Source organism: Patiria miniata, unplaced genomic scaffold, assembly GCF_015706575.1.
Source record: "Patiria miniata isolate m_02_andy unplaced genomic scaffold, ASM1570657v1 HiC_scaffold_1, whole genome shotgun sequence".
Taxonomy (NCBI): Eukaryota; Metazoa; Echinodermata; class Asteroidea; order Valvatida; family Asterinidae; genus Patiria; species Patiria miniata.
Window position 1 is genome coordinate 12063501 of NW_024037047.1, and position 27852 is coordinate 12091352.

The window sequence follows — 27852 nt, forward strand, 5'->3', positions numbered from 1 at the left end:
TTCCCCATGTTGTTCAAGGGGCGCTAGTCAGAAGTCATAAACCCGTATATGCTCTGTGGAGATCACGCTCAAGGTCTTGATGCAAACCTTGGAAATATCACCGGAATAGCAATCCGGAGGTCTATAGTCAATTTCTTTGTTGAACTTTTAAACATTATTATAATGCACCTAGCTATTTTCCTTTTGTAGTTTATTTGAAACTTTTAAATGTATAAGATTTGTTTGGCTGTGTTGTAGCTAAACCAGTGATGTAGTGCCCTGATGCTGGGCCTTGGCCTTAAGGCTGCCTTAAGGCTGGACTTTAGGGCCTTGGCCTTGGCCTCAAGGCTTGAGGGCAAAAGCCTTGGCCATGGGCGTCGCCAGGATTTTTTCTAGAGGGGGGCAAAAAATATTTTTGCCAAAAAATGCTTGTATTTCTCAACATATTCTCGATTTATCAGTTTTAGAGGGGGGCAGGGACATTTTGCCCCCCCCCCCCCAACTCGTTAAATTTACACCACTTTGTCTTCGCGCTCTCTTTTTTTTTTTTCTTCTTTTTTTTCTTTTTTTTTTTTTTTTTTTTTTTGCTTTTCCGGGGGGGGGGGGGCAAGTGCCCCCTTGCCCCCCCCCCTCGCGACGCCCATTGCCTTGGCCCTGGCCTTGGCCTTGATGGATCATTGCCTTGCAATTTTGAGTCAAGGCTCTTCAAGGCCCATAGATTTTTGCATTTTCCAGATAAATCTGTTTGAAATTTTGCTGTTACCATTTTATATCGTGTTACCATGGAGGAGCCAGCTATGCTTTACACCATTATGTTTCTCAAATGTAATGAACACATAAACATTTCACAAACAAACACACAAAAAACAAAACCAAGACAACAAAGAAAAGAAAAAAGCAGGAGTGTGTACTTCGTGGTCTTTATTCAGTCATTTGACTTTTTGTAAGTGAATGATGGGACTTTTAAGTAAAGCCACACAAAGTTTTAGTGAGCTACTTTTTTTGCTAACTGACGATCAATCTGATTGGTTGTATGTCTCCCTGATAAGTGCTAAAGATTTGCATGTATCTGTTTTAGGTAATGCTAATATTTCTGATATAATTCTCTGACCAACCAAGTGTATATTTTTACGTGTTCCGATTTTTTTTAAGAGATGCAACTTTAACATAACAGTCTCCTTAAGTTCAGTTTAATGAAATTTAATTTGCTGTTGGACATGTGATATCATGTAATTTCTCAATATTTTTGTCAAAAGATGTTCTTTTTATTTTTTTATTTTAAGGAATAAATTGTTTTTTAATTTCAAAGGTTTTCGATATTTTGGGGGTTTCCATTCTTTCTATAATGAGCGATATGAGCTGGTATACTCTTTCAATGGCCTGGATTATGATATAACTTCCAAATAACGCACAATAGATGTAATTAATGACAGACGGCATTGCACTCTTAATGAAGACCGTACTTGTGTGTGATTATTTCCACATGCAGCGTACAGAGGACGACCAATAATGAGATGTACACTACACGGAGCTATTTGCATCATAACAGCGGGGCGATCTATTTACGGACACATGGGGAATCCCCGTCCCCCTTGCGTAAGGTCGGATTTCCCCACAGCAGTTGTAGTAGCTACACTGGCGCCGGCCCTTTGCTTGAAGTTCATTTATCATGCACAACCTGTGCTTCCACAATATTATCAGTCGGTCACATTTATTTTCAGGCGTTGACAAAAAATATATACATATATCGAGGTCAAACACATAGTGTTCGACATAAAGACTCTGACAGTATTTTTTTTACATGAACTATACCGTTAGGGACCATCCAAAATTTGCGATGTTTTTAAATTTTGTCTTGTTTTCGAATTTTTTGATCCACCCACCCATCTCGATTTTCGATCGAAAAATTTTGATTTTCAATTCAATAAAAACACATAACAAATGTCCAGTTCAGTGAAGGCCGAATTCAGCTGCAGTCCGTATACGGTACCCAACAACACGGCCCACTAGTATTCCCGTAGGTAGGCCGGAATCCACCTGGAAACACATAAAACTAGTCCATTATAGAGCTATAAAAATGAGCTCCATGGTGATAATAAGTATCAGCTCGCTCTTAACAAATTAACAATTGTCTCGGCGTAAAGAGGTGTTATTCATGAAGTTTATTAAGAAATTTCAGTCGTTTTGGATAGAAAAAAAATTGAACTCTCAACTCACGGTTTCCAGACTGTGCGCGCTGCCATGTTCATTGCACGCAGATAAAAATACCATGCGGGAGCAGTGAACTAATTCAAGCGAGAATTTCTACGCCAGCTGATTAGCATAAAGGGACCCCACAATTTCTTTTAAAAAAAGGAGACTGTTTGGCTTTAAAAAAGGTGGAATTGTGTAAATATAGCTGAGGATCAACTCCCTGGTTTTGGGGCTTCCATCTGAGAGCAGATTTGATTCGCATTAGCATAAAAAACCCCCAAAGCAACAAAATACTCTTAAAAACGGCAAAATAAAACTTGACAATAAAGTTAAATGGGACACAAACGTGTATTTTCAAGGATTGCATTAAAAAAAATAATACATTTCATGTATGAGCCCTTTAAACCTGCACAAAAGAATGCGTTCGATTACTTCCCCCGCGCTTGCCCGTACTTTCGTCTTGGGTATAAGTGCACATGCGCAATAGCAATAAGGGTACACCCCAGTTAATAGGCCAACAATCCGTCCGCCAAGCTCATGAAGGCATTCGGTAAACCTTCGGACATTTTTTGGAGTAAGCCATTGATGGGGCTACCTGACCTATGATGAGTCAGAAATAGTAAATATTTTGATCAGGTGACACTGGGAACCAGACTAGCTCAGCGCGCGAGTCGGTTACACTGATCTCTATTATACCACGGATCTTCTACACCGTGATTATACTGTCAGTATAACAGAGATCAGTGGGCGATACTGTGTTGGGTCAGGCTCGAGTACTAGTAGTAAGCACGAGAAGTCACGTGAGAGTTAAATCAAACGCAGTCGAGTCAGTCGCGCTTGCACATATATAAAAAATAAATATTTGCTATATATGGGAGATACCGTAATCATTGGGGAAATCCAGCGTGGTGAAATCACACGCTAGGTGGTACGGTCTGGGATTGATCGGACAATCGCACAGTCTATTAGGCTGACTCGTAAATTGACTCTGAAAACCACGAGCAGGAAAACAGAAGAGCGCATAAACCCGCAGCAACAACAGAGGTAAGCTTTAACGTTGAGTTGTAGACTTCTTATCGCAAGGAAGACTCGATTTACCGTCACAGCCACACCCAAAGAAAATTGAAAAAGAATCACAGAAGACCTGGGCTGAGCACGACTGCCCCTGTCGTCAGTGGCGTAGCCAGGAATTTTTCATTGGGGGGGGGGGGGGGGGGGGCCGCTGGGGGGGGGGGCTGCCTGTCGTTATAAAGTAGTCTCCTCTTGAACGACGCGAGTCTCGTACTGGTCGATATTATTGTCAGACCGCCATACTATCCTCAAACGAATCTGCATTCTGTGTAATTTTCCGTGCAATCGAAAAGATACCGAAGACGGATATATGCCACTCAATAAGTCTGCATACATTTGTTTGTACGTGTGAAAATATTTTTTTGTCTACAGCGGCCGCCACTTATTATGTGGCGGCCGCCACATAATAAGAGGCAGCCGCTGTACAAAAACATATTGTCACACGTCGTGAAATCGCCAGTGTAGCAAGTAAAGATCGCAAATATAGAACCTCCTAGCAGAGTCTCTTCATGTTAATCATTTTTTTTTAACCATGCAGCTATATGGGCTTATAACTTTCGCAATCATCCTGCCTGCCTACCAGAGAACCTGAAGTCAAGAGGGACACCGAAAACAGTTTGATTTATAAACAGTAAGTAGTAAAAGTGTTTTTGCTCAATATACTTTGGTTTATCAATTCCAAACATGATCCAAGTTCCCTTTTATAACTAAGCAGCGTAGCCACGGTGTTCTCATCCGTACCGTGCAAAAAGGTAGACAGGCTTTTTTTCACTGGTCACCCGTAACATTAAAATGGTTGTGCTGGACAAGGCTGGATGTTCTGGGTTGAGATTTGGGTTGGTCCAGTGGGTGCTGGGCTAGGATAATAAGTGGCGGCCGCTGTACAAAAAAAATATTTTCACACGTACAAAAAAATATATTCAGACTTATTGAGTGGCACTATCCGTCTTCCGTAAAAAGAGATGGAAATTTCGTTCGCAAAAAAAGTTTGGACACACAAGACACTTACACTTCGTTGTTCAAACGGTTTTTTTTTTACAAAATGTTACTTCAGAACACGATGATGATCTCTTCAATTTTGCTGTTACCCCGCTATGCTTTTCCACGCATACGATGAAATGTTTATCCCGAATGAAAAATCGTCAAATCTTGAAGTCGATGTGCACATGCGCAGTTGGAATACCGAACTGGCTTATTATCACCCTCTGAAATTAGGTTCGACATTGCATTAGGTCTGATTCCATTTCCTGAATTCGAATGCACATCGATGATGCAAGCGCGGCACCATAGGCCAACAAGGCTGCAACTTTCCTTGGGCTAGGCTGCAAGGATTACAATAATCGGTATTTTTCTTACAAATTTTTAAAATTAATAAAATTATTCTCTCTCATGGTGCTTGCAGCAGACATCATGGTGATCATCACAGCGTTAGTCGTTGGAGCAGCCAGTCTAGGCATCATGACCTACGGTCCGGCCTTACTGGGGTTCAAGTCAGCAGGGATAGCAGCCGGCTCAGTGGCTGCCTCCATGATGTCTCAATCGGCCGTGGCAGCCGGTGGCGGTGTAGCAGCCGGAGGAGTAGTGGCTACGCTTCAGTCCGTAGGAGCAGCAGGCTTGGGTGCTGCTGGCTACGCCGCGTCGGGAGCCATCGGTGCTGTGTCCGGTTATCTCTTTGGCCGCAAGTGATGTGGGAATCTACGAAACCAAATAATGCTTCAATCGAAATTCACCAGTCACCTCGCCAGACAATTATCGAAATTATCACTCATTGCGGAAATACTTGACAAGTAGTTAAAGGGTGTGCAAAACTGTGAATCCATCTTATTACTAATCTACAATGGTTATTTACAAAACATCTCGCGAGACAACTCGAGTTTAACTTCCTTTAATGATGTTACAGCCAATATGTGAAATGAATTAGGAAAAATCACACTATTGTTGAAATCAGCTAGTACATGTGAAACCTTTACTAAGTAGACAACATTTGGACTAGAGTTATTAGGGATCTATACGACCTTAATTCGGGGATTACATACTTCTTTCCAGTTGGTAGATCATCATCATTCGAAGATCGTGAAGAATCCCATGGTATCTATCAGTTACCTTGTCTTTTGATTCTAAACCAGATTACAAAGTCAGTACTTGCAAGTTATTTAAGACTAAAATAACCAGAAAATAAAAATCTAAAATTTTTGAAAACTGAAAATAAGTCATTCCCCTTGTTTCAATTAATTTACTTTACGTCTGAAGATAATTGCTCTTGGGAATTAGGCCCTAAAATTTTTATTCGGACTCAAGAATGATTCCAACAGTTTCGACCCCCTGTCGCCAAAAACATCTCTCCTTTTAGTGGAATCTATATATATATAAGAGAGAGTTTAACTGGGCCTCCGAGACGATGTTTGCTCATGAAAGAATCCCAGACCGCGGGCTCCCGCGGCGCCAAAATCACTCCACGTCCGTGGAAAAATGCGGAGGGTGTCTTCCGCCAGGTCGGACACTTCGGGTCGTCCTGATTTTCCCGTACGGACCGGCGATCCGTTTCGTCGATTTTTCGTGACTGCGTTTTGCGCAGGAATTTGCCGTCGTGTGCGCTTTCACGTTGACTGTCTGTCCGCCCCCTGTGCTCGCTTTTTCTTCGTGTCTAGACTGGCGAGGTCAGCGAGGTCAACGTAGGGGTTTCGTTTTCGTGTTCTACTCGGCCGTTCTGCAAAAGAGTTCACCAAACGGTAGCATGGGGTGACCTTGGCAAAATATTTTTTCTCCATGGTGCGTTGCCATCAAGTGTCCCTATTGTTTCCTGTGCTTTGCTTGCCGCCCCTGCGCCGAGTGCAACGAATGCTCAGAAGGACTATACATTAGTATGCCTGGCGCGGTCTGACCAATCGAAAGTCTACACTGCGTAGTATTTATCCCCATTTACATTTAACTCCCCAAATGTTCATCCCCAACACTACGATCTACCCGATCTATGATCGGGTAAATCAGCTTGTATAGGCATAAATGAAATCACGTGCACTGTGACTCTTCCACTGGCTTGCTTAAATAGAAATAAATTGTCACACGTTGAAACAATTTTTGCGTGTTTTGTTTGCCTTGATTTTAAACATTCCATTCTGAAGATGATCTGAATCCAAGTATTATATTTTACCCAAAAGCTGATCTATTTCATGTTTGGGATAATTATGTGAAGGCTAAGATTGTAATTTTGTTGAGCACGCCCATTGGTGGAGGTTTAATCCTTTAAATGACCGAATGGCCATGATTTTAGTCCTCTTGCCAGTGCACCGAAAGAATTTACAAAGCGCCCCACAGCACAGTACGGTACGGAGCCCCTAAAGGGCAATTCAAAAACAGAAACAATTGTTTAGTGCGCACGAGATAAGCACGAGAATTTTTTTTGAATTTTTGAATGTCTTTTTAGGGGCTCCGTACTTTAGGGGCTTTATACCGCAGTAACAACGCTCAGTAAAAAATACAACAGGAACACAACAAACATGTCGAACACATTATCCTTTGACCTGCTGTGCTGTAATTGACCCATCAATTCCAAAGATTCTTCACCAGCTCATTCCTCATCCCGGGTTTTCCCCCAACGTACGCAATGGCGCAGCGTTGGCAACCTCGTTCCCAAGCTTCAACTACATCTTTTCAGGAGCTTGTATTCCTCGCTCGATCGCCGCGGGGACGAGGTTACATTGTGGGTGACATTTCAAGCGCATTTAGTTGCAGTACCCTAATGATGTACATTGTACATAGATCGGTTGAGCCGTTGCAGTGTGTACATTTCATGTCAATCAGACGCTGCATTCACACCTGCATGCAGGGACGGACTTTTATGAATTCATTGCTACTGCCGCTTTGAACGGTAAGCAGGACGTACTTCATTATTAAACGAAGGCAGATTTATGTGAAAATTGTTTTGAAAACGAAACATGTGAACACCAGTGCCCTAGAGTTGTTGAATACAAACTGTTTCTATTCCAAAAAGGATGGGTCCGGTGTAGCGTGAATATCCGACTCCATGAAATGTGGACTCATTGGTAGTAGTGCGCACGCGTGAGTACAATACTATGCTATTTTTAGGATCGTTTGGGGAGAGTGACCTGTCACGTGCGAGGGATGATCCAATAAAAGGGAAAAAGGGGTCCGATTTTCATAGGAGTCGGATTTTCATGTGTCACCGGAAATAAAAACAAATATACAAAAAACAAACAACAACCAATACAATGCGCCGTGAAAATGTCCATATGATAATATAGTATACATAATAATGGTCAGTTTTGAAGAGCGCCCCCATTTGGCATATTGGTACCAACCGCCCCCCCCCTTCCCCGCTCTTTGATTTTACGGAGGGCAAGTGTCCGGAGAAAAAAACATGTCTACATTATGGCGCGGATGTGCGGTTGCCCCCACTTGACATCAACAGCTGGATATGCTGCTTTTGCGTCCTGGAGATGTATATATTTTAATATCTCTCCTTATTTTCAAAGGCTAACTTTCTTTTTGAAAATATTTGATGAAATCGCTAGTGTAGTGAGTAAAGATCGCAAATCTAGAACCACCTAGCAGAGTCTCTTCATAATAATCTTTTTTTTTTAACTAGCAGATATATGCCCATGGGCTTATAACTTTCGCAATCATTCTGCCTGCCTCCTTGATTTATAAACAGTAAGTAGTAGAAGCGTTTTTGCTGAATATACGGTGGTTTATTGATCCCATACATGATAAAAATTCCCTTTTATAACTTAGCAGCGTAGCCAGTGTTCATGATCCGTACCGTGCAAAAAGGTAGACAGGCTTTTTTTCACTGGTCACCCGTAACATTAAAATTGTTGTGCTGGACAAGGCTGGATGCACTGGGTTGAGATTTGGGTTGGTCCAGTATGTGCTGGGCTAGGATAGATTTGGCATAGGTTGGCTGTGCGGGTGGGCATGAGGGCTGTACTGGGCTGTGCTGGGCTAGGCTGGATGTTCTGGGTTGAGATGGGCTTGTCTAGGATGTGCTGGGCTAGGCTGGGCTTTGCAAGGTTGGCTTGGCTGGGTGGGGTTGGGCTGGCTGTGCTGGCTTCGGGTGGGCTGGGCTGAGCCGGGTTAAGCTTGCTGCCCCTGCCATTGGTTGCACAGCATACGGTTTAGAACCGGGATCCTTGGCTGATATATTGATGAAGTTTTCGGAGTTCATTAACGGCTTTACTTTAAGCTTTGGCCTACCGTCTTGGATCGCAGGACATCTTGGATCTGCCTGTCGTTCAATAGCGCACAAAGGATTTACTCCTTTGAGCTTCTTGGTGGTTTTCTGTTTTGGTTTCGTGATCGTCCATGCTATCAAAGCAATCTGTTGTCCGCCAAAAAATAAGAATATACTGCCGTTTTAAAAAAACCCACTGTATTATGTAAAACGTATGAATTTGCGTATGCATAGGATAAATTACTTTGAAGACACTTTTAGGGTTTTTGCTTCATTATTATGTCTCCCAATTTTGGATTGTTTTGTACCGGGGTTTTTCAGGTGATTTCTTACGAGCCTTTCATCAATTTGTAAATCACAAAGGGAACACTGAAATGGTCCATGCGGCAATGCAAAATTTGTTGTTTTTTAAAAATATTTTCTATTTACCAACACTTTCTATTTAAACATTTTTTAACAATTATTATACAATGTAGAAAACGTTCCGTACTTTTCAGGACAAATGCAGTTTTAGTTTCCACAATTGTATCTGGATTGGTGATGAGGTTAAATTGTTTATGTGACGAAGTATCAGGTTGAATAGTTTGTGCAGCCATTTTCTAGTACACAATGTAATTCTCCTCGTCCCAATATGGCATATTTAATATAGTTCACGTATAATAATTTCGTAGTAAGTAACGTGAGTGCAAAACTTATATTATTACCTCCGGTTTTTAACACGAGTTGCAAACATGTCTCATCTTAATCTTAAGCAGCATTTTTAAGGCCAAATATAATTATTCAAAAAGCCTAAACGCATTTCGGGTTTCTTTCTAAACTTACTTTTAAAAATCTTTCAAACTTTTTTATGCAACTTGTCTTTAACATATATTTTTGTATAAAATAATTTAGCTCTGAAAGTTTTTTTTTTTGGTCTCTTCTCCTTTGACTCTTTGTTACCATAGTTTTATGTGCTTGTTCATTAAAACACGTGTTGTTGTTTGGGCGAATTGCAATTACCGTGCATGCTGATTGGACTGTTGCTCAACTCGTTAAAAAAATATAATCAATTTTTGTCAGAAACTATATTTACCCGTTGCTTCGAATATGTTCAAAACATTGAGATTAGCCTTTTGTCCATTAATAATTGGGCATTGGCTGTGGTATAATATACTCTGCATGTTCTGGGGACATTTCCGTGATTATCAATTTGATCGACATTTTCCAATGTGAACACAGCATTCCACATCATTAATCGCTGGGTAGGCCTACGTCTACAGGTCCCTCAGGCTGTACATGTCAGCAAGACTCGTGGGATTTCCCCCTTGCAGTGTATGCAGCAACGCAGATGGAAAATATTTTCAAGATTAATCAAATTCAACACCGTTCGTTATCACCAGTAACGGATCGGGAAGGCGTTAGCGAGTTGCGACCTTCGCTTCAGCCATTGACTAATGTTATAAAATGGGGCCAAAATAGTAAATTGGTTGGAAAATATTTCGACTCAAAGTCTTAGATTAATTTTCAAATTGCTTTATAGAATGCATGGAACATCGTAGATTTGAAGAGTTTTCCAAGGACCCCCTAGCTGGGCATGACATCGGCATGACATCGGCATGACTTCATACAACATGCAACCTATACATCCCATAACGGGAGATTGCTTGCAGTATTGATCCAGAATATCAAACTCCCCATACCTGAAAGCTATAGATCCCGCACCTGATCGTTCATTTCGGGGCATTACAAACTGCCACGACAGGAAAGTTAAATCCCAAGAGTCACCATGCACCCAATCATTGCTTTTGTTTTCAAAATGGAAAGTAGGATTTTCAGGTGTGGATCGTGGATTTTGGGAAAAGGGGTGTCAACGACTACTTTACAGAATGATTGTTGATAATATGAAGTTGGAAGTTTGTTTCAAAGCTTCGGTGTGTATTATGTAGTTATACATGCATGCACATTTTTTGATGCGCAGTCAAGTTGCAAATAAACACGAGGAACACTGCTAAATACAGATGCTGTGCATTGCGCCCAGAAAATTCCAGAGTCAGCACTGCTAACAAGCGTTCCCAGACAGGCAGCATAATGCCGGTGAGTACCACTTGTTTTACATGTATACACCTGGAAATACGCAAGCTATTGCGAACATTAATTCGTCGACAAAATCATTCATTGGAAACTTGACAATTATGAGTGCGCCACTAGGATTTATAGCCATGGTTAAAGGCAGTTCTTAGTACCTGTGGTTGCAGACCACTCCCATAGACCTCACTGATAATTAAGCGCACTTCCAAAAAGTATTAAAAATACTCAAAATTCTCAAAGGTGTTTGAAATACACATCAAATTAAAGCTTATAACATCGTCTTTCATTTTCTGTTATAGTTTTTTGGGGGTTAACGAATGACTTTTGGGTGCAAATTCCAACCTAAGTTCATCAACCCTTAAAGTAGTCATGTGGTCCATCGCAATTTTGAAAAAGGATGCCTACGCTCCATTGCAAAAGAGAGCCATTTTAGGGTCTAATTTCATCAAAATGTCACAGAAATACGAGCTCGCTGTCCTCTGCATGCATGGCTTCCACCCTTCTTTTTTTAAACCCTGAAGTTCATGGCCCTCACACTCTAATACCAGAGCATTTAAGGGCATGCAAATCGTGATTTTGCCGGCGCAGGCAATTTGCGGGCTTCTTTACTGGCCTGCACCTATTTAAACGGGTATGTCAGCTGAAAAGCAAGTTTGTGCATTGTTTTCTTCGTAAAAGTTTACGCAGAACGGCCGGAATACTGAATGAGGACAACAAATGATTTAATAACAAAGGCACCTTCAATATTGTATTTGTTCGTCAAGAGAGAAAAAAATCAAGAATTAGGGGGAATTACATTACAAGATCATATGGAACGTTGAAGGTCTATATAAAAAAAAGCTACGTAGGCGGAAGTACAATCATACTTAAGTAGACACCAAAATCGTGGTAAAATTACAAATGTTACCATATTAAAGTCATCCCATTTTCTTTTATTAGAATGAATGATATAGTTTGTAGAAAATAGACCCTTATCATGCTGCCCCCATTTCATTCATGGGCAGTGGGGGCACGGGGGGGGGGGGACTGGAACATTTCATGGGGGGGGGGGGGCGTCATGTAGATCAATGATAGTTTTTAAGAAACTCAAAATCTCAGTGGGGGCGACTGGGGGGCGACAAGGTTTCATGGGGGGGGGGGGCGGTCGCCCCCCCCCCCCCCCCCCCCGTGGCTACGCCACTGGTCATGGCCCATGTAACCAACATCAGTATTGAATGATAATGTTTTTTTGTGCAAAAAGGAACCGGACTATTTTTTCCTTACAGCCTCGATGGCTTTGGTTACGTTGATTTGAATGGGAAAAATCAAGATGGCCGCAACATGATAATGGTCTATATTAGTGACTTGCTCCGAACCGTTAGCGTATTTTTTCCCATCAGGAGGGTTATAGGGCAATGTCATGAATAATTCAGTTTTTTTCTTTGAATAATTGCAAGACATATGTTCTCGTTCTCTTTTCCCCTTAAATAAAAATTATCTCAACGCTAAATTTGGAGAAGAAAAATAGTCCATGAAAACGAGCAGCGACGACATGGATTCGAACCAGGGATCCTCGTATCAATAGCTCATCTCGCTATCCACTAGGCTCCTTTTTTTGTGGTAGCTCTACGACAACTGTTCTATAAAATACTTTAATGTAACTGGTTGACTAAATAACAACAGTGCTCTTGATATCATTGTTCTGTTACTATGAATGAACATAGTTTTCCCATCGAAACTACTAAATTATTCATGAATTGGCCCTAACCATCCTAGGAATAAAAATTGCGTAAACAACCTGATACATGTTGCCTGTGTCTATTGTTACGGTAGCAAATTTGTACGGAGCGGCATTTGCGATTTAAATGGGAAAACATGTAGTTTCAATTTGTGTTATTGAAAAATAATTTTACTTTCTCATGCATGCATCAACATATACTGAAACTGTTAATCAAAAATAAATTACACATATTTTAATTCATAACATTAAACAAAAACTATGTTGGTAATTGTGGCCATACCCTCCGACGAAGTGGATTGAAGAAGTCATACCACAGGGGCCCTACTTCCCTCTTAGACCAGATTGTGTGATGTGAATTACGATTTTGCACTGTAACTTCGCGGAATTTTCCCCATCACAATGTCAGCTTTGAACAATATTTACAATTGGTTAAAATAGGCGTATTTCCACCATTATAATCGAACATTGTGATGAAGATAACCACGTGAATAACTATAAAGAAGACTTTCAGTACCAAAATAAATACATTTTGTACAGATTTCCCTCTTTCCCCGAAATTTATCATAGCCCCAGACTCAACCGTAGCGAAACCATATAAGTACCGAGCAAATAGGCTTAATATTTCTCCAAATTTCATGAAAAATAAGAGAAGTATAGTAAAAACCACTCGGGTTCTTAGAAAGCCTCAATATATCCCGGTTCTGTTCGACTGGCTTAATCTTCAACTCATAAAATGTAATTGAACTATGTACAGAATTAAAGTGATTTATTCAACAAGTTGTTTGGTATACAAGTATGTCCTGCATATAGATCCAGTTAACACAATCAACATAAATTATGTACAAAATATCGACAACAGTCAACCCATTTATCCTCTTTGGAACAAAAATCAACATTTGAAAAAAACCTGTAAGTTTCATTATATTTTTAAACAAAGTGCATAATATACATCGCACACAAAAGGGTTTAACAATCACAATGCAACATTGAAACCTACTTATGATTCTAAATGCTGTGCTAACTTTGTACATTGATTTAAAATTATACGTATCGCCAAATATTCAGTATAGACTGGATTTAATAGGCCTTGTACCGATACCTTTAAGTGTATACGGCTGTGCTATTCAACCTTACTTGTTTTATAACATGTTTTGTAAGATATATGTTTTAAACATCTCCCTAGTGTTGTGTTACTGCGTTGATTTAATATTGCAACCTTTATGCACGGCCACACGTCTCAAGTTTCGAAAATTGCCCGAAAAAATCAAATGTGTTGACAATTATCAATTTATTAACATATTTTTAGTTAAGTCCTATTCTATTAAACGTTGTCTGTTTTACTAAGTCTTTCCTCTGTTGTGATGTCGATATATAAAATCAAAGCTGATGTATCAGTTCAAACAACCAACATCTGGTAAAGGTTAATTGTCCATAGATCAAAGTACTTTTAGCAAAGTAATTGTCGGGGTATGACGGTGAAATGAGACTGAATGAAGAGGTCGCGATGACATCAAAAGCTACCTTGCTTCATTACAATATTTTTTCTTCTTTTCTGACATCTTTTTTTTCTTCTTATTTTGCACCAATTGGCGAAGGTCTCGGAGTTTGTATACTTGTCATCACCAATCTTAGATCTAGCCCTCTGTATGACATCCTCAGGTGAATAACAATCATCCCTATACTCCAGCCTGTACACGGGAGGTTTGAAATCAATCGTCTCTTCCACGACACCTTGTTGTTTGGTGTAATGTACTACTTCCACCTTACACGTAGCTTGGTCACGATCCACGACTATAGCGTGAGTGTCATTGCTGTGCAAGACAATCTGATCGCCTGGTTTCAGGTCCTGTATGCTTTTTATAGCCCTATCATCGGTCCCGGTCATTGAAGCGAGCCTACGACGAATCGGCGGCCCTGTGCAAGTCCCTAGGAACTTGCCCAATACTCCCCCAAAAAATCCCCGAAAATGCCCCCAAACAAAGTCCCCGCACCTGGCATTATTAAAGTTCCGAGCGCTTCTCCGGCAATGCCCAATCCAGCGGCAAAGCCGATACCTAACAGTGCCTCGGCAACACGCTGGACAACGCTGGTTATGTAATCTTGCCGGGAAATTTCACCAGCATTTCTGCTTTTTGAAATCTTGTAAAGATCCCACACGCAAAAGCCGCTCTCTATGAGAAAAAGGACAACAACTCCAACGGCATTGGACTTTTTCTTGAAAAATGCTCTCTCCACGGTCTCAGCAGTAACAGTTTTAAAAGTTGCTTTTGCGACGGTCTTGACTGTGGTAGCTGCTAGGATCGCTGTCAGCTTATGAAATAACCATTCAACCTGGCAGCTTTCTGCAAGCCCTGTCTTACAACATGTCGCAAACGTTTCGCAGTTATCATGAATTAGATTGTAACCAGTGTCGCTTAACCTAACTCTAGCACGAGCGATAACCAACTCACGTGGGTTAACTTTAGCTAACTCGTCAGGGTAATCGATACGAAACAATTCTCCCTGTTGTTGGTTTAGGTCAAGCTCGGTTTGCATGATCTGCCACTTATCGTCCGACTTCCACCAATGAATGACCGTCACACGCCCTCCCACCCCACCAATTTCTAAGGCGAACCATCAGATAACAGACCTTTCGGGTACCTGGTCCGGTATGCTAATTTCTTTCACCCCAATCGGTACGAAGGCAGAAGCCACCCGGTTACTGAAGCGTGACGCCCCAATTGGTCCAAACTGGTGACTCAGGGTTTCACAATAGGCAACATAAATTGAAGTCTGACCATTGTTGGAGGATTATTCGGCCCACTGGGATTACCAGCGGCAACTTCTATGAAGCTCATCACAGTCATTGTTGCCTACTGGAGGATTAGCGCGTCGCAAATTGGTTCCTTTGTGATGAGCCAGAGCCATGGTGCAGAAGCCTGGTGGAGTTTATCCAGGCCGATCGGTTCCATGCAAGGTCCCAATCCCTTCAACATACTGGGCGGGCTCAACCCCGAACGGTATGGGGAGGGATTCTAATTTGAGGGCTCGCCTAACACGATGGCATGATGCCAGTGGCCAAACCTGCGCTGCCAAGTGATGTGATCCCCCACCTTTAGGATATTGCTCAGGGACTTGCAATTCTCGATTTTGGTGGTGTTGCTCTCAGTGACTATCTTGAGTTGTTTCTTGAGGACGACATCGTTGACAGTTACCGAGGGGCGGGTGTTATCTTCGTCTGGATGAAACAAAAACCGTTCTTCCAGCAACGCTTGACTGCAGTTAGTGCAACAGACGCCGAGTAGTTGATCTTCATAGTAGTAGGGTCGGTACTTGAGAGCTTTTTTATTGGCACATGAGCAGTCAGGGAGGCTCCGAAAAGATCCTGTGTAGGGTGAAAAAATATTGCTTGGCTGGATTTTTGTTTTAAATTGGAGTGGGGAAAAGCGCTGAGACGTTTTTGTCATAGATGGCGCAGGATGCATGTGCCTGATTCAGTGGGTTTGTTCCCTGAATATCCTTCTGGGGTTTTCCTCCAACCTCCAAAACTGTAATTTCTTCTCTTGTCTTCTCTCTACATGTTTCTTCAGGCTTGTGAGCTACAGTGCCTATTAAAGGGCGCTTTGATGAATGCCTGATGTCATCACCAGAAATAAAAACAAACTAGAGGTTGTAGGAACAACCACACGGTGTTGGGCCATGGGTTACCGCAAACTTTGCCACACACATCTCAAAATGCATGTTTCAATCCATGTTTGACTTTTTCAACATGCCGCCAGAGGGCGCCCTAACATTTGATGACGTCACCTGTAAAATGTTTGTACGGTACTGCCTAGGCAGACACTCACATTGTTGAAAGCAAGTTCGCATCTTCTGCCCATTTCAAATAATAAGGCACTTCCGGTTTCGACTGGAAGGAAGGGTCACGTGATTTTGCACTCAATACCAAAAATGAAGACCCTGCAATATTGTATAGATTGCCATAAAAACAAAATCAAATCTGTAGCAGTTGATTTTATATATTGATTTTCAAAGATTAAATCTAAAAATCTTTGATTGCTTGTAATATGATACCTGATGACGTCATTGTGACGTAATTACCAGAAAGTTCAAGAGCTATGTAAACTGTGCTATATATAGCCAAACCTTGATTATATCTGTCATGGTATATTTGTTAGCAATTTTTTAAGGTTTAAAGGTCTTTTAATTGTAACTTCCGGTCTGAAGACGTAATCATTTTTTTTCGCGCACAGGTGTTGTCTGCATTGTGGTCATCGTGAACATTAATTTTGAAGCGATTACCGCAAACTTCGCCACAGACATCAAGTGAAAATGTGGTTTTTACGTTTTTAAACCTGCCGCAAGAGGGCGCTCCAACACTTCATAGCATCACCCATTATTTTTTTTGAAAGGTCACTCCAGGCAGACACCAAAATCATTAAAAGCAAGTTCATATCTTTTTCCACTTTCAAATTATTAGGCACTTCCGGTTTCGACCGGAAGAAGGGGTCATGTGATTTTAGGCGCACGAGATAAAATGAAGATCATGTATTGCCATGTCAATTCCCGCAAATTTCAAGTTCCGGTCTCTCACGGTTGATTTTATGTTGAATTTCAAAGATTAAATTTATTATTTTTTGAAGTGACGTCACGTGACCCATGATGACGTCATGATGACGTAATTGCAAAAAAGCACATCTGCAGTGGGTTGTGCATTCATGTATTGACAATTGAAGTTAATATATGTTTTCATTTTGACAAACAGTTCCGGAGAAGAATCTGTCTTGAATAAAAACTAGAGTTTGAGGACAAACACACGGTGTTGGGCTAGAGGTTTGGCTTTTTTCGCATTGTTGATTATTGTTGTTGATTGTTGATGTTGGTTGTTGATGTTGATGTTGATTGTTGATTGTTGATGTTGATTGTTGATGTTGATTGTTGATTGTTGATGTTAATGTTGATTGTTGATTGTTGATGTTGATTGTTGATGTTACGGTTGATTGTTGATGTTGGTGTTGATTGTTGATGTTTATTGTTGATGTTAATGTTGATCTTGATGCTGATTGTTGATGTTGATTGTTGATGTTAATGTGGATTGTTGATTGTTGATGTTGATTGTTGATGTTGATGTTGATTGTTGATGTTGATTGTTGATGTTGATTGTTGATGTTGCTGTTGATTGTTGATGTTGATGTTGATTGTTGATGTTGATTGTTGATGTTGATTGTTGATGTTCATGTTAATGTTTATTGTTGATTGTTGATGTTGATGTTGAGGGTTGAGGGTTGAAAAATAGCGCGTGGAGTAATTATACAGAGGATAGTTAAAAAAGAGTCAGGTGAGGATCTGCACGCGCGTATGCTGCTGTACTGAACACTTACGGTATCTAGTACAATTGTTACAAAAACCCATTAAATAGCTCATATCTCTAAAAGTAAAGGTCGCACACCATTGGCTCAATACGAGATATTGCTCGCCATACCCTCTTTACCCCAATGCGCATGTTTTTAGGGGAACAAACGCCGAATTTAAAAAAGCGCCCAATTGGGTGCTTTTGCCAGCCCAATTTTTGAGCATCATATGACGGGAAGTTCCCTTTTACGCAATCGCAGCACGCTGTTGTTCGGGATTTTCCCTTTGTACGCAATCATCCCCATTTGCTGTACATGCAATGTACGTGGCATTAAATGAGCGTTTCAATGTGTAGGCGTGTTCAACTTCAACGGGGCTGAAGGGCATCTTCTAGTAAATGTATTGTAACGAAACCTTGGGAAGTTTTAGACCTATTATTAAAGTGCCATTTAAAGCACAAAACTGGATTTTATCTCTGACGGTTGATTTTTTAGCAATTTTCAAAGTAAAAGAGGTAGTTTCATTGTAACTTCCGGTCTGATGACGTAATCAATTTTTTTTCGCACACAGGTCTTGTCTGCATTAAGGTCATTATGTATATTAATTTTGAAGCAATTACCGCAAATTTCGCCACAGACATCAACTGAAAATGTGTTTTGGACATTTTTTAACCTGCCGCTAGAGGGCGCTCGAGCACTTGATGGCGTCACCGGTCATTTTTTCGGAAAGATCAACCCACCCACAGGCTAACATCGTTAAAAGCAAGTTCATATCTTTTTCCACTTTTGAAATATTAGGCACTTCCGGTTTCGACCGGAAGGAAGGGTCATGTGATTTTACGCACACAAGATTAATTGAAGAGCATGTATTATCATGTCGATTCCCGCAAAATTTAATTTCCGGTCTCTCACGGTTGATTTTATATTGAATTTCAAAGATTAAATTTATTATTTTTTGAAGTGACGTCATGGACCCACGATGACGTCATGATGACGTAATTACAAAAAAATTCATCTTCAGTGGGTTGTGCATTCATGTATGGACAATTGAAGTTCATATCACTTTTCATGTTGACAAACAGTTCTGGAGAAGAATTTTGCTGAGAAGAACTAAAGAAAACAAAAAAAAACGGTGTTGGGCCATGGATTACCGCAAACTTTGCCACACACATCAACGCAAAATATGCATGTTAAATCCATGTTTTACTTTTTCAACATGCAGCCAGAGGGCGCTCTAACATTTGATGACGTCACCTGTAATTTTTTGTACAGTACTGCCTAGGCAGACACTCACATCGTTGAAAGCAAGTTCGCATCTTCTGCCAATTTCAAATAATAAGGCACTTCCGGTTTCGACCGGAAGGAAGGGTCACGTAATTTTGCACTTAATACCAAAAATGAAGACCCTGCAATATTGTATCGATTGCCATAAAAAACAAAATCAAATCTGTAGCAGTTGATTTTATATTGATTTTCAAAGATTAAATCTAGAAATCTTTGATTGCTTGTAATATGATACGTGATGACGTCATTGTGACGTTATTACCAGAAAGTTCAAGAGCTATTTTAACTGTGCTATATATAGCCAAATCTTGATTATATCTATCACGGTTGATTTTTTAGCAATTTTCGAAGGTTTAAAGGTCTTTTTATTGTAACTTCCGATCTGATGACGTAATCAATTTTTTTTCGCGCATAGGTCTTGTCTGCATTAAGGTCATCATGTACATTAATTTTGAAGCAAATACCGCAAAGTTCGCCAAAGACATCAACTGAAAATGCGTTTTTGACGTTTTTTAACCTGCCGCTAGAGGGCGCTCCAACTCTTCATGGCGTCACCCATTATTTTTTTTTGAAAGGTCAATCCAGGCAGACCCGTTCATCGTTGAAAGCAAGTTCATATCTTTTTCCACTTTCAAATTATTAGACACTTCCGGTTTCGACCGGAAGGAAGGGTCACGTGATTTTACGCGCACGAGATAAAATGAAGATCATGTATTACCATGTCGATTCCCGCAAAATTCAAGTTCTGGTCTGTCACGGTTGATTTTATATGGAATTTCAAAGATTAAATTTATTAAACTTTAAAGTGATGTCACGTGACCCATGATGACGTCACAATGACGTAATTACAAAAAAGCACATCTTCAGCAGATTGTGCATTCATGTATTGACAAATGAAGTTCATATATGTTTCCATTTTTCCAAACAGTTCCGAAGAAGAATTGTGTCTTGGAGAATAAAAAAAAAAAAAATTGTGAACTTTTACAAAAACAATAGGTTTTGGGCTAAAGCCCAACACCTAAAAAAATAATAGTAAACCCTTACAAAAACAATAGATGTTGGGCTAAAAGCCCAACAACTAACTAGAGGTTGTAGAAACAACAACACGGTGTTGGGCCATGGATTACCGCAAACTTTGCATGACGAAACCAGCCCTCTTAAGAAAGTGACTAGTTTCTACACTGTTGAAAGCCCCTGGGGAGCAAGTAAACCAAACTCCCCTCCCTGCTCCACAGTCCCAGCGAGATAGTGACTTGTGGTTAAATGAAATACCACCTGTTCGCCACACTGCTTTCTGGAACTATACTTTCTGGCGAATTGCGGTTTTATGCAAGCATAACAGTAACAGATCGTTCTCAGCCATTTATTCACGGATTTTCACATTTCAACATATAACAGGGGTGTGGAACCTCAGCTTTAAAGCTGATTTCAGCTTGATTTGATTTGGATTTCAGCTCTTTTCACTCACTTGCTGTGTACAAAAGTATAGGAGATTTCCAAAGTTCAGCTTTTTTACACCTTTTTCAGCTGTTTTCAGCTATTTTTATCAGTGGTCACTCACACCCCTGATATAAAACAAGTTAACATTTCAGGTACGTCATTATGATAATACTTTTGTTGGCCGACAGATTAAATTTAGCAACCAAATATTATGCTTGAAATCTCCCAGGCAGAGTGACCTTCGCTCCTTTTAGGAACCATTTATAGAACGAGTGATAATGCATTTTTGACGCTTTTTAACCTGCCGCTAGAGGGCGCTCTGACATTTTATGACGTCACCTGTAATATATTGCTGTAATACAGCCTAGACAGACACTCACATCATTGAAAGCAAGTTCGCATCTTCTGCCAATTTCAAATAATAAGGCACTTCCGGTTTCGACCGGAAGGAAGGGTCACGTAATTTTGCACTTAATACCAAAACTGAAGATCCTGCAATATTGTAACGATTGCCATAAAAAACAAAATCAAATATGTAGCAGTTGATTTTATATTGATTTTCAAAGATTAAATCTAGAAATCTTTGATTGCTTGTAATACGATACTGGATGACGTCATTATGACGTCATCACCAGAAAGTTCAAGAGCTATTTTAACTGTGCTATATACAGCCAAATCTTGATTATATCTATCACGGTATATTTTCTAGCAATTTTTGAAGGTTTAAAGGTCTTTTTATTGTAGCTTCCGGTCTGATGACGTAATCATTTTTGTTTCGCGCACAGGTGTTGTCTGCATTAAGGTCATCATGTACATTAATTTTGAAGCGATTACCGCAAACTTCGCCACAGACATCAAGTGAAAATGCGTTTTTGACGTTTTTTAACCTGTCGCTAGAGGGCGCTCCAACACCTCATGGCGTCACCCATTATTTTTTTGAAAGGTCAATCCAGGCAGACACTTCAATCGTTAAAAGCAAGTTCATATCTTTTTCCACTTTAAAATTATTAGGCACTTCCGGTTTCGACCGGAAGGAAGGGTCACGTGATTTTGCGCGCACAAGATAAAATGAAGATTATGTATTACCATGTCGATTCCCGCAAATTTCAGGTTCCGGTCTCTCACGGTTGATTTTATATGACATTTCAAAGATTAAATTTATTAAACTTTGAAGTGACGTCACGTGACCCGTGATGACGTCATGATTACGTAATTGCAAAAAAACACATCTGCGGTAGGTTGTGCATTCATGTATTGACAATTGAAGTTCATATATGTTTTCATTTTGACACACAGTTCTGGAGAAGGAATGTGTATAGAAGAAAAAAAAACTAAAGCTAAAAAAAAAAGCTAAAGCCCAAAACCTAACTAGAGGTTGTATGAACAACCACACGGTGTTGGGCCATGGATTACCGCAGACTTTGCCACACACATCAACTCAAAATATGCATGTTTAAATCCATGTTTGAATTTTTCAACATGCCGCCAGAGGGCGCTCTAACATTTGATGACGTCACCTGTAAAATGTTTGTACAGTACTACCTAGGCAGACACTCACATCGTTGAAAGCAAGTTCGCATCTTCTGCCAATTTCAAATAATAAGGCACTTCCGGTTTCGACCGGAAGGAAGGGTCACGTGATTTTGCACCTAATACCAAAAATGAAGACCCTGCAATATTGTATCGATTGCCATAAAAAACAAAATCAAATCTGTAGCAGTTGATTTTATATTGATTTTCAAAGATTAAATCTAGTAATCTTTGATTGCTTGTAATATGATACTTGATGACGTCATTGTGACGTCATTACCAGAAAGTTCAAGAGCTATTTTAACTGTGCTATATACAGCCAAATCTTGATTATATCTATCACGGTTGATTTTTTAGCAATTTTTGAAGGTTTAAAGGTCTTTTAATTGTAACTTCCGGTCTGATGCATAATCAATTTTTTTTCGCGCACAGGTGTTGTCTGCATTATGGTCATCATGTACATTAATTTTGAAGCGATTACCGCAAACTTCGCCACAGACATCAAGTGAAAATGCGTTTTTCGCGTTTTTTAACCTGCCGCTAGAGGGCGCTCCAACTCTTCATGACGTCACCAATTATTTTTTTTGAAAGGTCAATCCAGGCAGACATCAACACCGTTGAAAGCAAGTTCATATCTTTTTCCACTTTCAAATTATTAGGCACTTACGGTTTCGACCGGAAGGAAGGGTCACGTGATTTTACGCGCACAAGATAAAATGAAGATCATATATTATCATGTCGATTCCCGCAAAATTTAAGTTGCAGTCTCTGACGGTTGATTTTATATTGAATTTCAAAGATTAAATTGATTATTTTTTGAAGTGACGTCACGTGACCCATGATGACGTCATGATGACGTAATTGCAAAAAAGCACATCTTCAGTTGGTTGTGCATTCATGTATTGACAATTGAAGTTCATATATGTTTTCATTTTGACAAACAGTTCCGGAGAAGAATGTGTCTTGAAGAATAATAAAAAAAATAGTAAATTCTTACAATAACAATAGGCTGAGGCCCAACACCTAAATATTAACAATCACTGTGGGGTGAAATTCCTTGGCTCTCAATATTTAGGTTTTGGGCTTTAGCCCAAAACCTATTGTTTTTGCTAGGGTTTTTATATTTTTTTTTTCTTCTATACACATTCCTTCTCCAGAACTGTGTGTCAAAATGAAAACATATATGAACTTCAATTGTCAATACATGAACGCACAACCTACCGCAGATGTGTTTTTTTGCAATTACGTAATCATGACGTCATCACGGGTCACGTGACGTCACTTCAAAGTTTAATAAATTTAATCTTTGAAATTCCATATAAAATCAACCGTGAGAGACCGGAACCTGAAATTTGCGGGAATCGACATGGTAATACATGATCTTCATTTTATGTTGTGCGCGCAAAATCACGTGACCCTTCCTTCCGGTCGAAACCGGAAGTGCCTAATAATTTTAAAGTGGAAAAAGATATGTACTTGCTTTTAACGATTGAAGTGTCTGCCTGGACTGACCTTTCAAAAACAATAATGGGTGACGCCATGAAGTGTTGGAGCGCCCTCTAGCGACAGGTTAAAAAACGTCAAAAAAGCATTTTCACTTGATGTCTGTGGCGAAGTTTGCGGTAATCGCTTCAAAATTAATGTACATGATGACCTTAATGCAGACAGCACCTGTGCGCGAAAAAAAAAATGATTACGTCATCAGACCGGAAGCTACAATAAAAAGACCTTTAAACCTTCAAAAATTGCTAGAAAATATACCGTGATAGATATAATCAAGATTTGGCTGTATATAGCACAGTTAAAATAGCTCTTGAACTTTCTGGTGATGACGTCATAATGACGTCATCCAGTATCGTATTACAAGCAATCAAAGATTTCTAGATTTAATCTTTGAAAATCAATATAAAATCAACTGCTACATATTTGATTTTGTTTTTTTATGGCAATCGATACAATATTGCAGGATCTTCAGTTTTGGTATTAAGTGCAAAATCACTTGACCCCTCCTTCCGGTCGAAACCGGAAGTGCCTTATTATTTGAAATTGGCAGAAGATGCGAACTTGCTTTCAATGATGTGAGTGTCTGTCTAGGCTGTATTACAGAAATATATTACAGGTGACGTCATAAAATGTCAGAGCGCCCTCTAGCGGCAGGTTAAACAACGTCAAAAATGCATTATCACTCGTTCTATAAATGGTTCCTAAAAGGAGCGAAGGTCACTCTGCCTGGGCGATTTCAAGCATAATATTTGGTTGCTAAATTTAATCTGTCGGCCAACAAAAGTATTATCATAATGACGTACCTGAAATGTTAACTTGTTTTATATCAGGGGTGTGAGTGACCACTGATAAAAATAGCTGAAAACAGCTGAAAAAGGTGTAAAAAAGCTGAACTTTGGAAATCTCCTATACTTTTGTACACAGCAAGTGAGTGAAAAAAGCTGAAATCCAAATCAAATCAAGCTGAAATCAGCTTTAAAGCTGATTTCATTTAACCACAAGTCACTATCTCGCTGGGACTGTGGAGCAGGGAGGGGAGTTTGGTTTACTTGCTCCCCAGGGGCTTTCAACAGTGTGAAACTAGCCACTTTCTTAAGAGGGCTGGTTTCGTCATGCAAAGTTTGCGGTAATCCATGGCCCAACACCGTGTTGTTGTTTCCACAACCTCTAGTTATTTTTGGATGTGATCCCAAAATCAATTAAGCCCTAGGCAATTACGGTGCAATAAAAATTTGAGATTGTGCACGTCTAGAGAATTCTGATTGAAGAGGACTAAAGGTTAAAATTAGATTCTTTTCCAGAGCCCGCATGATAGGTCTAAGCGTGTCATACAGGATTAATATGTTATATAATTTCCAGTATTCGCCTTGATGTTATTTATCAAAACTGAGAAAAAGAAACGTTTTCCAAACTCCAAACGGAAACTGATTGGCCAAAATTTGTCTTGAAATATCCAGCCAGTTCAAGATATACATTTAAAGTATGATTCTTGACAGGATTGTTGTTGAAAACATGACAATAATGTGATTTTGCGTTTCTACCTTGGTTATGATTATCCATAGTCTGTCCTTTTGTCGCGCGTTAGCTCATTCAAGTCTTCGTGATTCGGTTCAACCTGCAAATTAAAGTGAAAATAAAGACAGGAGGGTGCTGTGTTTTATTCGCAGTACATGGCTACACGCAAACTGACAGTTAACCCGACATTTCGGTTATTAATTTGTTTTGTCAAAAAAATAGCTCTTCTCTGTTTTGCAACTTTAGTAACTGCGACGTCGTTTCGATCAGAAATCTTGAAAAGTATTTTCATCGATTGACATGCAGTACGGTATGTTCTCATTAAACACACGAAAATCAATACTTTCAAAGTTCAAACAATAATTTGTTCAATCGAGTGACAACTTGAGAAATGTTTGGTTGGTTTAGAATATCAGCCGATAATCGTGACCTCGCGACATATTTATTATGCATAACCCTCCGTGACAAGAGCTGATGTTAGGCGCCCATAGCGAATATATGAAAAAACAAATCACTTCCCGGTCTCATAATGGCCATCCACGAATTTGACTGGGTCGACGAACCGTACACAAAGTAGAAAGGGCGCCCGTTACGATGAGGTCAAATAAGCGCACGCTGAAACATAAACGTCTTGGAACCAAGACTAACTCTCACGGGGAGTCAATTCTTTGGGCGCACGCCACCAATTCTTTGGGTGCTCAATCTTCGTTTGTCCTTGACTGAGTTATGACAATAAAATGCATAATGTTTCTATATTCCACTCTGATTTAAAAAAAACCATATTTTTTTCTTTTCAAAATTGAAAAAAATAAATAAAATAAAGACACTGGATTTGGATCAATCTTGACCCCCTCATTCTACATTCAGAATGTTCGGATAATAACAATAATGTGGTGCTCATATAGCGCTTTATATCAAAGGTCTCAGAGCGCTCACAATTATTACCCCTGTTCATCAAGTTATGAGACAAATTTTTGTAGCAGGTCGAAATCAGCGCATTCTGGTATATACATTCATAAGCATATTTATAATCCTGGATGGAGAGAGGCAATCGTAGCAAAGAGTCTTGCCCAAGAACACAAGCACCATGTTCCCCGTCAGGGTTCGAACAAATAATAAGGCAAAATACAAAGGTTGCCGGTTTTAAACAACAGAGTAGACTGTATACGACGCAACGGACACGTGGTCTGGACAACTGAACATCGTGACCGCGCGACATGATGTACATGCATGACCCCTCTGGGAATTATATATGAAATGGACCAGATATGGAACCTCACTATGTGGCCATGCATAGCGAAAATGTTGAATGGAAACAAATTGGTCCCCAGTTCTAGGAAATACCCCGGCCCTTCGGGGTAAGTCAGTAAAAGACTAACCGACAGAGTGTTGGTTTTATGGTGCATTGTGTACCTTGATAATTATAATACCAAGGAGTCTGTTCCTGCAGATGATGCCTTTGTAAAACAAAGTGCAGCTATTTAGATGATCCTGAATATTCTACACAAATAAAACACACACGCACTAATGAAAACCTTTAATGTTTACCACCAAAACACAAAGAGAAGTGACATAAAAGTGATCAGATGGCCTCGCATGGTCAAGGATGTTTATGCAACTCCCCAGCATCGTATAATGACAATACATACTGTTAGCCCTGTCAATTAAGCTGTCCTCACCTGCTGCATCCATCGGTAAAGGCGACCTGTTGTACGGATGGACTGTAGGCTAAATTATCGTACACACGTACAGTAGTGTGTTATCGGCATGATGAATCCAGCCTTATTTCAACCATGTTTCAACCGAGCATGAATGTACACTGTGACGTTCACGTTCGATCTGTTTTGTCCCTGTGAAAAGGCAGTGTCACCATGACGACTATGACATGATGCACTATTTAAAGCAACAAAGCGGGAATCCCCGCACGCATTTCGCAATGTTGCAATTTCGCAATAGCGCCGCAAAGGGAAAGGTCACGTGCCGAGCTTATGGGCATTTTAACACTTACAAATGTGTTGGATTTTTGTGCAAGTTAATTTTCCTATGGTTTCGGGAAGGGCGCCGCCAGGGGTGAACTTCCAGGCTCTTCCCCCCCCCATATATTAGACTGGCATCCAGTCCTATGCTCACGACGGGGATGCGACACCGGTGCGTTGTTTTACATATATATATATAGGCCTATTAGTGGCAAATGTATCGATGCATTTCATGTCGTACATGATTGCTACACACAGTTTCAAAATACATTGTCGTCTGAAACAAAAGAAGGAGATATGCAGACAATGTGGGGACTGCCTTAGGCGTGATCCATTCGATGACGAATGAAAGAGCATCGAGAGACGCAAAGAGGGTAGAGGGCGCTCGTTATATACAATTCAACTTTCGCTGTCCCTGATTGGTTCCCTAAACCTCCGAGTTCCCTTTGCGTCAACCTCTGTTCCCTTCCATGGTGTTGAGCAGTACTGACTATGAGTAAACGTTATTCGAATTATTGGATGACGTTGCCAATCATTTATCAATCCATTATGTTAATTATGTGCCCGTTGTAACATGCATACAGTTTCATTTGGATTCCATGGGAATTTTGTGATATTAAAAACTGTAGGTAGATTTTGTGTATACGTTTTAAGAAACGAACTAAAAATACACGTCCATCAAATACAGGGTGGTTAAAAAAAGGACACCCACTTTTGACAGTAATTTTTACTTACTTAATGAAATATTTTTTTCACGTAGTAGTAAAGTATAGGCCTTTAACTATGCATGGTGAAAAAAAAATAGTAAAAGTCGCAACAATAGTGATATTGTGCTAATATGAAATCAAGTCACCAAAATCAGTCTTGTCCACGGGTTATTCCATGTAAATTTGACGTTTTCGTAGTTTATAAAAAATAAAAAACCTTCCCACCAAAATATTTTTTGAAGCTATCCAATTATTCATGTAAAGTGTTAAGATCATCTACTCAATGAGCTGTCGGCTTAAGTTCATTGTTGCATAACATTACATACATAACAATCAAATGTCATGC

General features: G+C 40.0%; 1 protein-coding gene, 1 long non-coding RNA gene and 1 pseudogene across 2 annotated transcripts; 1 reads left to right on the top strand and 2 right to left on the bottom strand.

Moving 5' to 3' along the window:
* Positions 1-2968: 2968 nt before the first annotated feature.
* LOC119723391 lies at positions 2969-5494 on the top strand. Its single transcript, XR_005270544.1, has 3 exons — positions 2969-3216; positions 3782-3874; positions 4646-5494. It is a non-coding gene; the product is annotated as an uncharacterized LOC119723391 (long non-coding RNA).
* Positions 5495-11681: 6187 nt separating this feature from the next.
* Positions 11682-14868, bottom strand: LOC119723398 (annotated as a pseudogene).
* A 352-nt stretch (positions 14869-15220) lies between these two features.
* LOC119723407 lies at positions 15221-26794 on the bottom strand. The gene is made up of 3 exons (XM_038194028.1): positions 26503-26794; positions 24850-24923; positions 15221-15585 (listed from the first exon to the last, which is right to left on the bottom strand). The coding sequence occupies exons 2-3, from the start codon at positions 24866-24868 to the stop codon at positions 15236-15238; spliced, it is 369 nt and encodes a 122-aa protein (XP_038049956.1). The 5' UTR covers positions 24869-24923; positions 26503-26794; the 3' UTR covers positions 15221-15235.
* Between the last annotated feature and the right edge of the window lie 1058 nt (positions 26795-27852).